Genomic DNA, 16,144 nt, shown 5'->3' with positions numbered 1-16,144 from the left:
GGTGTGCGGTGCCCTCTGCTCCTGTCAGCAATGTGCTGGTGTGCAAAAGGTTCCTGCTTTGGGTTTGAGCGAAGAGGAAAAGGAAACCTGTTGCCGTCTGTCCCAGGTCTGTTGGAAGGAGGCGTTCGGTGCTCCGTGAGCCCTGGAGCGGTCTGCAATCAGCCATGAGAAGCTGTGCCAGCTGCACTGAAGCCCCCCGGCTGTGTTGGCACCGAGCTCGCCTCGTGCCTGTGCCCAAGTGCTGGGCACTGCGATGGGACAGCAGCGTGTCTCTGCAGATAAGCAGGGGACTCACTATAAATACATTGCACTGCTGCTTATCGATTGGCCGGGGATTTCCCTTCCTAAGCACGCCTGCTAAGAGGCCGCCCGGGCTGTCCTTGTTTTTAGAAGCAGTTGAGCTGATGGTAGAGGGCGGTGATGCTCACCTGGACCAGAGCAGCTGGGTTGTCAGTGTGGGCGTTTTGCAGCTGAGAGCCGTGAGCTGCCGCAGGCTGGGCAGGGGGAGATGTGGCCAGTGTGGTTGGAGCTTTCTCTTCTGGTTTCCGAGCCTGCTGGTTCATGTGGGTCACACATTTCGGGCTGCTTCTCCTGTGCCCGCTGTCTGTCAAGCTCCAGCTGCCCAGGACAGCACAGGTGGATGGATGGAGTGTGGCTGCTTCTGTGGGTGCTTGTAGGGAGCTGGGCTGAGCAGCTCCCCCAGCCTGCAGTGTGACCTCAGCATTGCAGGCACCATTTCCTTGAAGCTGCTGCTGGTTCCTTCCTGAGGTCAAGTTAAATCAGAGCGGAGCAGGAAGGTGACGAGGTGCTGATGGGTGCTGGACCTCCTGCCCGCCTCTCGGGGTGCACCGGGAGCAGCACTGCTCTGCCTCTGAGATCCCACCCTGCCCCCAGCAGTGCCGGCTGGGCTCCATGCAGAGCATGGTGAGCACAGCTGGGCCGGGTCCATCTGCGCCGCTTTGGGGAGGGAGCAGGCAATTGTTGGGGCTTGAATAAAGGCCCGATTGTGACTCGCAATGTCCCAACTGCTCTTTTTTTTTTCTTTCTTTTTTAAATAAAAGCAAACAAAATTGGAGAACAACGGGCTGGGGTTTGAGGGGGGGCTGGAAGCATTGGCCAAAGGCGCGCTTTGCATTGCAGTTCTGCAATGTTCTGCTTCACATCACTGTTCTGCATGGGGCAGCATTGGGGCACAGAGCGGGGCTGTGAGCCGCTCTGCCCGGTCCGACGCAGGGTGTGGGGCTGTGGGGCAGAGGGGGGCTCCGTAGTGCTGTGCTTCCTGCCGGTGTCACAGGGAGGAACTGGGGGCTCTTCTGCTGCAGCCTCGGCTCCTCCCGGGCTGTCTGTGGAGATGGATGGATGCAGTGAGCCGAGCTCTGCCTGCACGCTGCTCTGTGCCGGCTCATTAGGAAGACGGAGGAGGTGTCAGGAAGATGGAGGAGGTGCGGAGGCCGACCTGGCAGGGAGCGTCCCTGGGGTGCTGCTGCCACCTGGTGCCACGGCTGCCCGCAGAGCAGAGCAAGGTGCTGTGCTGGCACAGCTCGGGGGGGGAGAAAGGAGGCACAGCGTCCTGCACGGGGCTTTGTGTGATGGCTGACTGCCCCTTGGGACGGGGATTTTGCTGCCGTTGATGTGAGTGGCGGGGCCGGCTGGCAGGCGTGAGGCTGGAGCTAATTGCACTTACAGGCAACTTACAGGGGGTCTGCTAAAGAGCAGGGCTCTGTCCTCGTCCCCTGCCCTCCTGCACACCTGGGTCACAGCCGGGTGGCACAGTGGTGCCTTTCCCCAGAGGCGTTTCTCAGGCTCTGGTTTCCCCCCCAGGCTCTGACCCTTTCCCCTCGTTTCCATCTCCACACCCCATTCTGTGCTCCTGCTCCCTTCCCTCCCCCTTTGGCCCTCTTCACCTCTGCCCCAAAGCTGCGCTGTGCTCAGGGCTGCTGCTGCTCTGTGCACACCTCTGGCTCCTCCACCCGTCCTGTCCTTCCCCTTCTCGCTGCAGAGAAACTTATTTTTCCACCAGAAGACAAACAGCCGTGCCAGCACTGCTGCTCTTCTCTGCGCTTCCTGCAGCTTTCCCCACAGCAGACACGGGCTGCTCTCAGCTCTGCCTCCTCTCACCTTCCCCTGCACCCTTCCCCACGCCGCTGGTTCCTTTTGCTTTAAGCAGTGCTCCCTGTGCTGCCGTTCCCCTCCCATCACCAACATTTCCTTTCCTCGTGGTGTGCAGCCCAATGGCTGGCAGCTCTCACCTCCCTTCCATCTTCCTACCGCAGCACAACCGCTGATGCAAAGCCCTTGAGCCTGGCAGAGCTCTGTGCTCTTCTCACACCACTCAAGCCATTCACTTCTGTGGCATGGCCTGGTGTTACCACCACGTTCCTGAGCTCTGGTAGCCCTAACTTTGCTCTTGTTGCAGAGCAGCTGTTGGTGGCCTTGGATAGAGGCAGCCCCTGGGCCTGCAGAGCAGGGAGCATCCCATGCAACCTGCTGTGCGTGTCGCTGAGGGCCTGGCCGTTCTGTTTGTAGCCTGTAATGAGCTGAGAGGCCTGAGATGGCTGTTTGATGTCACTTGGGACCAAAATAAGGTTATCGTTGCTTGTTGCTTCTAATACCCCCTGTTTAACATCAGCCCTGCTCAGTGCATTCGGGCTAACTGCACCGTTTGAACTGAAATTGAAATAGATTTTTTATGAGTTCCTGTAACTCGTGATCCGAGGGCTCGGCTCCATGGATAGCAGTGCTGGAGCAGGGCATGTTAAAGGGCTGTAAAAGCTGTAAAGCAGGGTGAGCTGCGTGAGGCACTTTGCCCAACATGGGTGGGCCGGGCAGAGCTGTTCCAGCAGCAGGGTGAGCGATGGGCATCACTGTGTCCCCCCACTGCATCCACATGTGCTGGTGTGCGCTGCCATCAGGCAGAGCTGCGGCTTCCTCGGGGCCGTGGTTTGCAGCCCACAGGACTGCAGGAGCCCTTGGGCTGTCCTGGCAGAGGGAGGAGGAAGCCCTGGGCTCCCTGCATTCCTGTGTGCTGAGCTCACGGCTGCTGCAGGGCCGGCGCTTTGCGGGAGGGAGGAAGTGAGGAACTGCAGTGGCTGTGAGCGGAGGTTTGGTGAGCGGATACAGCAGGAAAAGTGCCCGCGTGTGGCCGGGCGGTATCAATAATTCAGGTGGCTGCAGATTGGCAAACAGAGCGTGGTTAAGCAGTTTCCTCCTGGAGCTGAGTGTGCTTTCACCTGCCTGGTGAGTCCCGCAGGCTCTGCTCCTCGCTGACCTGCATGCTGCTGCTCCCAGGGGAATGCATTTCCAAGCTGCTTCCTCACTGCTGCCATTGCTGTGCTGTGCGACCGCATGTCCTCCTGTGCTGGGATGGAGATGCCAGCATGGAGGGGGAGCACTGAGCAGGCATGCAGAAGGAAGGGCTGGCAGTGGTCAGATGGTCCTGTAGCACAGGAACCCTGGGGAAGGCTCTATTCCTCCACATAAATCCCAGCATCACCTGTAGGACCGTGCAGGACCCTGCAGGGACCACATCCTGGAGCAGGGCGCTGTGCAGGGCTGGCTCATTGCCTGCTGCCCCATAAACAGCTCCACCTGCGAGCAGTGCTGCTCTGGGCACGGAGCTGGCAGGCGATGCAGTGTCTGAGCTTTCCCCTTCCTGAGCCCATGGGTTTGATTTTAGGGTTATTTTCCTGAGGCTCAATGAAATCCTGAGCATCTGTCCAAGGGTCCTCACCAAGCCCTTGAAGCACAGCAACCAGACCTTCAGCTCCCCACACACACAAGGGGAAGCCATTTCCATCAGGGCAGCTGCCAGCGTGTGCTGCATTGTCGGGAGGAACGTTCCTCCTGGATTCCTTTCCTCCTGCCCTTGAGTAACATAAAGACTGAAAGCAGAACTTCTCCCTCATTAACGAGCTTCCCAAGTGTTAATTTTGAGGTTTGCCCCTTGCTTGAGCTGCAGGCTCGTCCCACTTGGTGTCTTGAGTGGCCATGGGGGTGAAACGAGGTGGCAAATGGGCAGGGAGCTCTGTTCAGACTGGAGTGTTGCTGCGGTTGATCTGAACTGCTGCAAATTACCTTTCTTTCGCTGCAGGTGTGTCTGGTGGAAGGAGGGCAGAGCTGTGACTGACCCAGGAGGTTTTGGACAGTGGCTGAGGATGGTGAGTACACGTTGTGGTCTACCTGTGTCCCAGTGCTTGTTCTTTGTGGCCAACAGCCGTGCTGCTGCTGCTGAATGTGAGAGGAAACACGAGACAGAGAGAGAACAGGAGCAGGTTGCCCAAGGAGGCTGTGGATGCCCCATCCCTGCAGGCATTCAAGGCCAGGCTGGATGTGGCTCTGGGCAGCCTGGGCTGCTGGTTGGTGACACACAGCAGGGGGTTGGGACTGGACGAGCACTGTGGGCCTTTGCAACCCAGGCCATTCTAGGATTCAGTGGTTCTAAGAACGCTGTAATCCTGTGTATGTTGTGTGGTAGCATATAACATAAAGAGCTCTGAGGCGTGGCTGTAGCCGTGATGCTGTAGGTAAGGTGAATTTACTTCTAAGCTTGTTCTTGGAATATACAAGCAAGGCCAGAATCCTCTTCTGCCTCCTTGGGGGAGAGATGCAGTCACCCACACGTTGCTTCTTGCTGATTTACTTTAAATCGTACAGGTGGGAGTTGTCCTTCTATTCCTCTCTCACTTCTTAATGAAGAATTAACTCCACGTTAACAGTGTGCTTTGGTGATGCTGAGATAGCAGAGACTGCAAAATAATTAGTCAGAGTAGAGCATGGCTTCAAAGAATGCGGGGGGGCTGAAACGCAGCCAGGACAGCCAGCCTGCTGATAACCTGGGCTCAGGGTTTTGTACTGTGCTTTTGCGATGTTTTATTTGCCCTTGGTAGGTTTTTTCTTCCACAAACTCATCTAACCTGCTTCCAAAACCAACCGAGGAGCTGCAGCTGTGATGTGCTGCGGTGGCCCCTTTTGCTGTGACCATGAACCCATTCCGTAGCGCTTTGGTTGGTGGCCATCAGTCTCTGTGGATCTGAATGCTGGCACTACCTGGGGCTGCTCCGGCCCCGCTGTTGTGCAGATCTGTCTCATTCCCTTCAGCTCTTTGACCTCCATGCAGATGTTTGCTCGTATCTCTCATCCTTGTCCCTGCTCTTGGGGCCTCTGCTCCTTTTTGGGGTGCGTGGGCTGGAACTTACAGAGACGTGGAAGCCTTTGCTTTTCAGTATGCAGAGCATAGCAGACCTACAACCTCTTCTGTCATCTTTTAAAGATCAGAAGATGATGCCGGCCATCCCCGTCCTGGTTTATAGGATATAAAGCAGTAACATCTCTTCACGTGAGCTGAGGGTTCTGTTTTTGGAAGGCCACCTGAGCGGCCCAGCCGGCCTTTGGCTCACCAAGCACTGCTGGAGGCTTTGAGGAAATGAGCTATTTTTGTAGAGCCCCGACACAAAGCTGCCCTTTGTGCTGCAGGAGCAGAGGAGGCAGGACCAGCAGCCCCACTGGCCGCAGCTCTTCAGCTGTCAGCATCCATCCGTGTGCAGAACGGGGATTCGTTTCCACTTCTGGGATGTGGGACCATCTGCCCGAGGCAGTGACCTCCTCCTGCCTGTTTCCCCTGCTGTTCTCCCCCAGTGGGGCGGATCAGGGCAGGGCTGTGGGTTCCTCCCTGCCTCCACAGCCCCTCTCTCTCTGCAGTTCTCTCCCAGCGTGATGCTGCAGTGACAGAAAGCCCCACCACCACCAGGCAGAAGCAATAGCAGTGCTGCCCTCTGCCTAACATAGGAGCACTGACAGCAGCTGGGTGAAATGGAGGACAAAGGTGCACCGGGATTGGGAAGGGCACACACACTCAGTTGGGTCCCCTCTGTGCCTGCATGAACGTGAGCGTGCACAGCGCTCGGGGAGCTGCGTCATCCTGGTTTGGTCTCACGGTGTTAGCAACAGCAGAGGGAATTCCAGCAGGGGAGACACCTGACTTGGCATTTAGGAAACGCTGTGAGCGAAGCCAGCTGAAAGGAGGCTGTACGGACACAAGAGCAGGGATTGAGTGAGGTGAGATGGTCCCAGGGGCTGCGCTTGCAGCAGGGAGAGGTGCAGGTGGTGCAGGTTGAAACTACAGCCCCTTCCATGTCGCTTAGGGGTGGGTCCGCTGTGCAGCAGGCAGGGCGTGGAGGAGAGCAGGACGTGCAGGGGAGCAGGACGCGGCAGCTGCCTCTTGGAGAGCGGCAGCCGGTGATGGCAGCGGCGGTGGCGTTTGGCAGCAGAATGCCGTCCTGCGGCTCCGAGATGGCAGCGCTGAGCTGGGAGCGCTCAGAGCACCCACAGGGGCTGCCGTGGGAGCGGCCGTCCTGCAAATCCCTGAGCGTGCTGGGCTGTCCTTCAGCGACACGCGGCGGAGCAGCAGGAAATGGAGAGCTCTGTGCCGGAGGATGGAGCCGAGCGCTGCAGCAGAGCTGCGGCACAAAGCGCGCTCCCCTATTGTTCCAGCAGCGGCGGCCATTGCCGCGGGCCGGACCGCATCTCCCGGCAGCCACTCGAGTTGGAGACCGCGCCGGGCTGCGCGCACGGGGGCGGGAGGGGGAGAGGAGGGGTGATCCCCGCCGGCCTCTCCATTTTCTGTCTCGCCTGTCGGGGAGACGCTCAGATGGCAGAGCTCCGCTCCGCGTCCCTGCGAGGTAGGTGGAGTCTGGCCGTCCTCCGCCCTCCTTCCCTCCATTGTCAGCGCTGTGAGCGCGGCACCTGCTCCGGCCGGCTGCAGGGATGCTCCTGCCCTCCGCCGAGCACTGGCGAGGCTGCGGCAATCCCTGCGCCGGCGCCCGGCAGCCTCTGCCGGCAGCAGCTCGGGGCCTGAGGAGGGAGATGCTGCTTGCGCCCAGCCGCCGCCTCGGGAAGTGAACATGAGTCTGCCGGGCCGCGTCTCCTGCTCCATGCTCAACTGCTTTGTAAGTGCGTTTTTCCTGTTGTGTTTTTTCCTCCTCCCTGTCTGTTCCAGGCTCCGTGCCGGCGCTGTGCTCAGCCGCTACCCCGGATCAGGCCCGTCCTTGAGGCCTGGCCCTGCTGCCCAGCTTGGCATCCTGCCGCCTCTCACGGAGGGGAGGCCCTTCTCCTCCCTGCACGTGCCCCAGGAGGCACCAGCCCCAACCCAAGGGCACAGCAGCCAGCTGACGGCCCGTGGCTCCCTGCCTGCTGCTGGGAAACACCGCGCAGAGCTGCAGCACCGGGGAGCTCCGTGCTCCCGCACAGGGCAGGGCTGTGGGACCCTCCCGGGGCCCTGAGCTCCATCTTTTGTGTCATACGGGAAAGTGTCTCTGCTCGGAGATCTGCAGGAACCCCCCACAGCGGGGACTTGTGGCCGAACGGCTTCAGTGAGGGGTGCCCAGGAGGGGCTGAGCTTCACAGCGCAGCAGGGAGGGACTCAAGGACGCCGGCTGCTCTGTCCCAGTTCCTGCTGCTCCATAGGGTTTCTTTGTGAGCTGCCAGGCACCGATGAGGGGCTGCCCTCCCTGCTTGGGCCCCCCCACAGCCCGGCCTGCACCTGAAGTGGCGCCGCTCCCTGTGCCCCCCAGCAGTGCGCAGAGCCTGGTAGTTGTGCAGGGAGGTGCTGCGGCCGTGCTGGGGTGGATGCTGGCCGTGACCCCCACACACTGCACACCCCCCTGCCTGTGTCCTGGGAAGGGCTCTGCTGTGGGGCCGTGGGTCTTTGGAACAGGAAGGCGTCCTGGGTTGGGAGTTCAGCACTGGATGTGGCCCACAGATGCTTTCCTTTTTATCTCCAATGAGATGATATGGGGATTTGGCATCCTTTTAAATATAACTGAAGCAAAAGGTTGGGTTCTCATTTCCTCAGGTTGAGATCTGGAGGTTCTAGGGCACCAGCTCAGCCAGAAAGGTATTTTGTTTAAAATTCTCCATGATACGTAACACAGAACGGTATTTCCCAGTAACTGCTGGAGCCTGTAGGAGTGGTGGGGAGCAGGGGGCATTCTGAAGGAGTCCTTTAACACGTGGAATGGATGCATCCTCAGCTGCTGTCCTCTGCTGTTTGGGTGCTGCTCACTCTCGTCAGGCAGAAACCAGGCTGAGGGTCGGTGAAAGGCTGGGCTGGGATTTGCTGATTGATTGCACGGTGACACCATGGAGACAGTCCCCGCTGCCAGGAGAGGTGTCCAGGCTCTGTGTGTTCCCTCAGGATGCCTCTCCAGGCCACGTCAGGCTTCCCAGGTTCAGCACTGCAGGGAGAATGCCCTGCTTTGCTGCTGGCACTGCTCAGGCCGGGCTTGTTATGGCTGTGTGTACCTGCACCCCATTGCTGTAGGATTGTTTCACATTTCCATATTAAAAGAATCCAGGGTCTGCAGTTATCTCAGGGCTAAGAATGAGGATAAAAGCTGCCCGAAGAAAGCAGTCCTTGGTAACAGCAGGAGGAGGTCACAGCTGGGCTGAGTGGAACCCTGTGTGTGTGCGCTGCTGTGGTTCCATAATGAAGCTCACAGGGTCAGCTCTGCCATGATAAGTCGCTGTCGCATCCCTCCCAGGTGCATCACTGAGGTTATCTGCTCAGCTCTCTGTGCACCGTGTGGCTTGAAGAGACACGGCGTGGAGACCCGTTCCAGACTGCTGTTGTGCTGTGGCTGTTGTGCCATAGCTGGGGTCGGGGAGCTGTGTGCAGAGGCAGAAGTGTTTCCATCTACAGGTCCGGGGTTCCCCGACACGCTGTGACACCAGGAGCATCCCACAGCCCTGATTGTGCCTTTTCATAGCGTGCGGTAGCTGGGGCCAACTCTCAACGTGTGTTTTCTTTTCAATGCAGGGCGAGGAAGGCCCCCCCAGTTTGGAGTACATCCAGGCCAAGGACTTGTTCCCCCCAAAGGAGCTGATAAAGGAGGAAGAGTCATTGCAGGTAAGGAAGTGAGAAGACAGAAACCATCCGCTTTGGATGCAGCAGGCTGAGCTCTGTGACGTGAAACCTGAGAGCACTTCTCCAGGCCAGGACGTGCTCTGGAGCCGCAGGTTCAGCAGTGCTGTACGTCAGCTCATGCTGGCAAGTCCTTCCATGTGCATGGAGGCAGGGAACAGCTGCCCAGTGCTCACTGCCCTCCTTCCCAGCCCTGCCATGACTTTGCAGTGCACACGGCGTCACATCTGCCTCTGGGAAATACATCTGGAGCATGATGCAATGCTGCCAGGCTGGGTGTTCCCCATCCTCCACCTGTGCTGGCATTGAGGAGCAGTGATGCTGCACTGCTGTGCAGCAGGAGGCCCTCTATGGGACAGGTAGCACGTCAGAGCTGGGCTGTGCCATGGAAGGCAATAGTGTGCCATATTGCAACAGCTGATGTGGCTCTCACATACGTTGCTCCTGGCATTTTCCTGCTGCAGAGCTGCTGGAAAGAAGAGCCTCTATATTGTGCCAGCTTCATGCTGCAAGAGGCCTTTGAAAGAGACCCAGCTACTATTGCTGCTGTGCAGCAGGGGCAGCAGAGCCAAACCTCCTGGCTTTCCTCACTCCTTTAGCACAGTCTGCTGCCACCTCATCCCAGCACTCATCATCTTGCTGTGGCCAGAGCCAGGCCCACTGTGTGTCTTCTTCCCTCTGCTGCGGCAGCTGGGTTTGCTCGGTGACCAGCATTGTCTGGTAACCAGTGCTGGTAAGGAGGGCTGAGATGTGGCAGCTGCAGGCTTGGCTGGGCAAGGGCACACGGGTGAGGATGCTGCGGGGCTGCAGCCTTCAGAGGGTGGAGCCCTGGGGTGGCTGCGACACAGGCCAGCTAAAAGCAGCGTAGGAAAGCGTGCAGAACAGGCGGCCAAAATGCAGAGTTTGTTTTTTTGCTGTCGAATAATTAATATTTCAAAAGCTTTTCAGACAGGTGCCTCAGGTTGTTATTTTTGTACGAGTAACTGAAGAAGGAAGGACTCTTTGGTACAACTGCTGCTCACCCAGCACATCGTGCCTGAAAGCCAGCAAGTTCAGTTTATAGGCAGCGTGTATCCGAACCATAGAATCAGCTCAGCAATAAAGGCTGTGTGGTCTGACTTGTACTAATTACAGTGTAATGAATTGTTTAATCAGATGCCCTGCCTGGAAAGCAAAGGGCTCCGGCTGAAGTGATAAACAGTTGTGACATTTCTGCACGACTGGTTACCAGCACCACCTGCTGTGGGTGGCATCCAGGGAACGAGGAGCCTGCTTAGCTGCAGAACAAGGAGCCCGATGAGTTTTGGGGTGGGCCATTTTTTGTTTTGCTTTTCCACACATACACAAACGGGATGTTAAGCTCGGCCATCTGCCAGCATCCCGTGTTTTAAAGTTGGCTGACAGGAAAAAGCAGGCGGGTGTTTGATTTATCTGCGACCGAGATTTAGAAACACATCTCACTCAGGTTACTTCACTGCACAGCCAAGCACTGCGCAGAGATTCCTTCACAGCCTGCTTAGCAGAAGGTGGGCCAGACATTGCTGTTTACCTGCGCTGATAGGCAGAAGCCTGGTGGTGCTGCTGACTGCTCTGTCTGTGGTTTACAGCACACGGAGGCAGTGGGAGGAGGGACTCTTGGCACTTCGTGGTGCTCAGAGCCTCGAGTGTGTCTGGAACTTGTCATGTCTCCCTTGTAGGTCCCATTCACTGTGTTGCAGGGTGAGGGAGTGGAGTATCTTGGCCATGCAAATGATGCCGTGATCGCCATCTCCAACTACCGGCTTCATATCAAATTTAAGGATTCTGTGATCAACGTAAGTTTGGATCTTCTCATTAACTGTTACCTCTTGCAGTATTTTGGAGGGGAGTGAGGGAGACAGAAGCAGTTTCTCTGGTTTGCAACATGAGAACTGGGCCTCTAAGTTGCCAGGCCTGACGTTGCCTCTTGTTACTGTTGGTCACGCAGTTGTTGGAGTGCAGTGGGTTGCTCCAGTGGATGGTAATTAGGACTTTCCCTTGCTCTTCTTTTTAAAATCAAGCCTTAAGCTCAGGGGTTTTAAGAGTGGTCGGATACCATCACTCAGCAAGAGAGAGCCAGCTGGTGGCAGCCTGGGGCTTTCTCTTGCTGTCTCCACTTGCCATCTTCTATTGGAGTGGGAGACTGCCCAGGAACAGAGTAGAAATCTGGTTGGTGATTCTTGAAAGAGACTCTGTGCTGCATCATGAAGCTTCATAAACCTTGGAGTGTGTTTGTAGCTTGGGCTCGGAGCTGCTGTTAACTGATAGAACCACATTAGGGCACCATGAGCCTGTGGGCAGGGCCGCTGTGTCCGCTGCTGCGGTGTGCTGCCATGCCCTCCTTCTGTCCCTTGCAGGTGCCTTTGAGGATGATGGAAAGTGTGGAGTGCCGGGATATGTTCCAGCTTCACATCGTCTGCAAGGACTCCAAAGTGATCAGGTATCCCTTGCTGTAGATGCCGCTGCAGTTGTCACAGTCTGCTCTGACACCTGCCTTTGCACTGTCATTGGAATGAAGCTGTTTATAGACGAGGTTGCTCTGTTTTTTGAAAGGGTTGATGCTTTATTCCTTTTTCTGGTTAAATGAAGCTCCCTGTCTGTGTCCCAGCTGGGTGTATGTACTCACTGAATATGATTTACATTTGCAGGTGCCATTTTTCCACCTTTAAGCAGTGCCAGGAGTGGCTGAAGAGACTAAATAGAGCCATTGCTCGCCCTGCTAAGCCTGAGGACCTCTTTGCATTTGCCTACCATGCGTGGTGCTTAGGAGTCTGTGTTGACGAGGAAGATCAGCATGCACATCTGTGCCGTCCAGGTAGAATCCCGGCCTGTCCCCTTCCTGTTTATCCATCTAGGAGTACAGCGATGCAATTGGAGCCATCGTTCATAACATGGTGTCTTGCTGCATCTTACGCTGTGCTGTAGCCATAGCCCAAGCCCGTCTCGCTCAGGGGCATCCCGCACTTGGCCTGGACATCCAGCTGATGTCCAGATGCAGCTGGATAACAAGCACAGTAAAAGGAATAATAATAATATGCAAAGTGTGGGGCATTCTGAGGCAGCGGCGCTTAAGTCTCCTTTTCCTTTCTCCTTGAGTGAAGGAAACGTCCCGTACTTCAACACTTTCATCACGATAATGAGACAGCTCAAGCAGCAAATGTCATCTGCACTGAGGCAGCATAATTAATATCAGCATGTCTCCATCTCTTCTCCTACACTTAGACGTGCCACGGCATCCCCAGGATCGGGTCTGCAGGGCTGCCTGGCTCATTCCTGCACAGGATCAAATAAAATATTTGAATCCAGATAGAGAGAAGCAGAGCTGTGGTGCTGCCCTCAGTGGGTCGGGAGTTTGCCCCCTCCTGGAACACAAAGTTCATTTGCAGTTGCTTTCTTTTGGTAAAGCTTCAGCATGGATGAGAGGAAATGAAGTAATGAGATGGCTTTGCATTTAGAAATCTGTTGCCATCAGAGGAGAGGGGCAGTGACCTGAGTGAGTATCCACCTTGGGAGGGAAAAGCGGATGAAATGAACGCTGCCATCCCAAAACACACCTTAGCAGAGAAGGGCTTTTTCTGTGCTGCTCCTGCACTGGGACTGGGAGGTGACCTGACTCGATGAGATAAGCAGAGGAACCCCTGCAAGGGACCGGGCTTTGTGCTTCCTGAAATAAGAACGCTGACATCCAGCTGTCCTGAGGTTTCTCTTCAGCCTCTGGTAGTTGCTATGGAGCTGCCACTAATGTTAAAGTGCTGTCAGTAAATACTTTGTGCTCTGCTATTCCAGGTGACCACGTAAGATACCGATTTGAGATGGAGCTGGTGAGGATGGGCTTTGACTTGCAGAACGTCTGGCGAGTCTCTGACATCAACAACAATTACAAGTGAGTGTTGCACCACCGGGCCCTCCCGGTTCTCCTCTTTCCTTTCTCTATTCCATCACAGTCCCCCTGCAGAGCAGTGGATGAGTCAGGCTCCTGCTAATCCTCCTTTTGGGTCGTGCTTACCCTCAGGCAGATCAGCATATGAGCGAGTTCTCCTTTCTTTCCTCCCTTCGTGTCATGGAATGGAAGCAGAGTATACCCTAAACGTCAGAGCTTGCAGCAGTTGTAGGTGCTGACCCAGGCAGTTTATAATGCGGCCATAACTCCTCCATGAAGATGGCTGAGGGGTGATCTGCTTCAAGCTACAGAGCTGGTAGGTTACAAAGCAGGTGGAGTGAAGCTTTTCTGACGGTGGCAGGTGGTAGAGCCAGGTCCATGTGGAGAGGAGGACTCTCCGTCATGGGAACATTTCAGGTCCCAGCCTATGTGGTGTTGCAGGTGGCCCCACTGTGGGCAGGAGGTTGGAGCAGGGATCTCCAGAGCCCCTTCAGCTGAGCACAGCAGCCCCTTTATCCCGTCCTGTGCCCCTGGAGCTCATGGGGAAGCGCTTCCGCATTCTTTGCAGCAGGTGGCACAAAGCCAACAGGTTTTTATTAGGCGTTGAGTCACATTCACTTCTGCATTCCCTGTAATCTGGAAATGACTCGGATCCCTCCGTCCTTTCTCTAGTTCACGGGCAGTAAAAGCATCTCCATCACCTTCATATCTCCACTCTCTTGTGGAGACCATGAGATGCTTCAGGTATGTTGGCTCGGGGAAATCCCTGTGGAGTTCTGAGTCTGCTGCCTCCTCTCTGGTGTTTTCTCAGGGTTCAAGGCATCAAGCACTGCACTTGGGATTTGATACTTTATCTTCTCAGCAGTCTCACATTGTTGCTTTCGGTCTGTTTCGTGACTTTGTTGCCAGTACTGACACAGCTTATCTAAGAACTTCAGATAGAAATTGTTTTCCCGACCTGCTCAGCAGCAGAGCGCGCAGCTCCGTGCTGCAGCTACATCTGTCTCCTTGGAAGCAGCCACGCTGCCCCTCAGTGCAGCATTCTGCACGTGGTTCCCCTCGATTGCCTCAGTGCCTCCAAGTGAGATTTCCCACTTGCACTTTGCTTCCTGGGAGCTTTGACCCCAGACCTCAGCCAGGTTCTCCAAAGACGTGTTTTAATTTTGACCAAACCATGGAGGAAAGAACTTGAAACGAAGCTGGGCAGGCTGGCTGTGCTTCCCTTGGGTTTGCTGAGCTCCTGCCTGGGGATGCTGGCAGGTCTCAGCTTCCCTTCTCAGCAGACATCCCGAGATCTCCAAGGTGGTGTAACTGGCTTGTGCAACTCTGAAACCAGTTCTCTCTTGCCGCTCCAGGGAGTGTGTCTTTAAATCCTGCCTTGGCTTTTGATCATTACCACCTGCCTCTATTCACAGGAATCAGGTTACTTTTTAACTGTTTATAGTCCTTTTATCTTTTATTTCCCAGCATTGGCAAAACAGCGTTATTAGAGACAGGATACTCCGAGGTAATGACTTTGTTCGTTGTCTTTCAAGTCTGTTCCGAGATGCCCTTATCTGGTAACTATTATCTTCTTCCTGGCGACAGCCATCATAAAAATAGAGCAATACAGGCATATAATGGCCGCTCCTCCAGACCTGATAAAAGTATACTTTTCAGCATACCATCATAATAAAACTATTACATAATCCCTCCGTGGTTTTGCATCCTCAGTCATCTACATGAGTGTGCGGTCTGAGAGCCCCCAGCTGCGCAGCCCTGCTGCCAGGGCTGAAGTTGTTTTCCTATTGCTCACAATGCTGAGGTTTGGTGCACGCAGAGTAATTTCAAAAGCAACAAAAAATCCCCACGTTTCTCCCACTGTTGATGCTTATTTCCAGCTTTGATCTTTTTACGGTTGTGGTTGTGTTTATTTTTTGGCTTTATGAGGAAAATGAGGTCTGTAACTGTTTCTTGTCTTTCCAAGAGTTACTCCAGACTCGAGGAAAGCTTCCTTTGGGCCTTTGGTGAGCAACCTGTAAAGAAAAAGAGCTCTGAAAATCCCAGTCTGCTCAGCCACAGGCGCTGTCTGCTCTGTGGATGCACGATGTGCCACCTCCCTCCACAAAAGCCGTGTTGACTCTTCCCAAGTGTGCCGTATTTACCCTTGCAGTGGCTGTGGCGGTCGGTGGCTTTGTGCAGCAGTCGGGCTTAAGTGGTTTCCCACGTTCAGCTTTTTACAAAACCAACACCATGTTTGCCACCTTCCATTCCTCTGGCACCAGAGCCAATGTAAGCAATAGCTTACACATCTCCGTTAATCATTCACCTGGTGCACATCTGGGTTGCTGTAGCAGTGTTGGGAGAGCAGTATCTGGTCCTGCTGATTAGTTGCTCCTCATTCCTTGCAGGTAGTTCCCCCGTGTTAATCTCGGTGTGCCTTTTCACCTGTAAAACAGGGATCGGTCTGGCAGCTTCTCTGTGCGCTCACACCAGCGTGGATGGTTTTGGTGTTCTGCTGTGCCCGCTCTTATCTCCCAGACCATCAGTGCAGCAGCGGGCTGACACCTCCACGGTGGTGGAAAAAAGTCTTCATGGTTTTAATTTCTTCACGGGGCATTTCCTAAAACCGGCCTGACCTGCCTGATTTTCAGTGTCTTTTCATTGAAGTTCATGTTTGGCTCTTCTCGTGTTTGTGCTCTTTGGAATCATTGCCCCAGGTTGCCCAGTGAGGTTGTGGCTGCCCCCTGCCTGGGAGCGCTCAAGGCCAGGCTGGATGGAGCTGTGAGCAGCCTGGTCCGATGGGAGGGTCCCTGCCTACAGCAGGGATTGGAACGAGGCGATCCTAAAGATCTCTGCCAACACAAACCATTCTGTGATTCTGTTTTACCTCTAACATCCAGCTCTCATTCACTGAGATGCCTCCTCCTGCTCCTCTCTGGTTGTTTTGTATTACCTCAGATAGCGTATTTCATTAACCATCTCTTCATCTGCAAGCTTTTCGTCCTTCATCTTGCCTTCTGCCCAGGGCTCTCTGAGCTGTCCGTACCCCATGTGGAGTGACATCTCCTTTCAGGGCAGGCAGGTCTGTGCTACCATCACATCCCAGCAGCACTGAATGCTGTCCCAGTGCCCATTACCACCAGCTGGGTTATCCTGTGCTGAGAGGATCACCAGCCGTGCCCTGCAGTTCACCCACTGGGTTATTTCACCCTCCTCAGCCCTGCAACGTTCCTTCTAAGCAGTGTGGGTTGGAGCTGAGACCTGAGGCTGCTCTTTGATGTTCGGTGGGCAGGATTTTGTCTGCAGGAGCTGCGGGGCTCAGCAGGCTGAGGATCCAGGCAGTGCTT

General features: G+C 55.4%; 1 protein-coding gene and 1 non-coding gene across 3 annotated transcripts in view; both read left to right on the top strand.

The window, feature by feature from the left end:
- MTMR4 (myotubularin related protein 4) overlaps nucleotides 1-16,144 on the top strand; it is a 34,802-nt gene that overhangs the window by 5,784 nt on the left and 12,874 nt on the right. Inside the window, exons 2-7 of one of the 2 annotated variants that reach the window (XM_072353462.1) lie at nucleotides 4,091-4,157; nucleotides 8,813-8,902; nucleotides 10,615-10,731; nucleotides 11,293-11,375; nucleotides 11,584-11,750; nucleotides 12,722-12,818. In XM_072353462.1, coding sequence (XP_072209563.1) covers nucleotides 4,155-4,157; nucleotides 8,813-8,902; nucleotides 10,615-10,731; nucleotides 11,293-11,375; nucleotides 11,584-11,750; nucleotides 12,722-12,818 — 557 coding nt within the window. In that variant the 5' untranslated portion in view covers nucleotides 4,091-4,154. Of the gene's footprint in view, nucleotides 1-4,090; nucleotides 4,158-6,716; nucleotides 6,945-8,812; nucleotides 8,903-10,614; nucleotides 10,732-11,292; nucleotides 11,376-11,583; nucleotides 11,751-12,721; nucleotides 12,819-16,144 lie in introns of those variants that run through there. The other variant, XM_072353460.1, reaches the window with a different exon arrangement.
- LOC140261014 (small nucleolar RNA SNORA17) lies at nucleotides 13,339-13,459 on the top strand. The gene has a single exon (XR_011905650.1). It is a non-coding gene; the product is annotated as a small nucleolar RNA SNORA17 (small nucleolar RNA).

Source organism: Excalfactoria chinensis, chromosome 19 (genome assembly GCF_039878825.1).
Source record: "Excalfactoria chinensis isolate bCotChi1 chromosome 19, bCotChi1.hap2, whole genome shotgun sequence".
Lineage (NCBI taxonomy): Eukaryota > Metazoa > Chordata > Aves > Galliformes > Phasianidae > Excalfactoria > Excalfactoria chinensis.
Note: the sequence above shows the minus strand (reverse complement) of the source record. Positions and strands in the feature narration are given on the sequence as shown.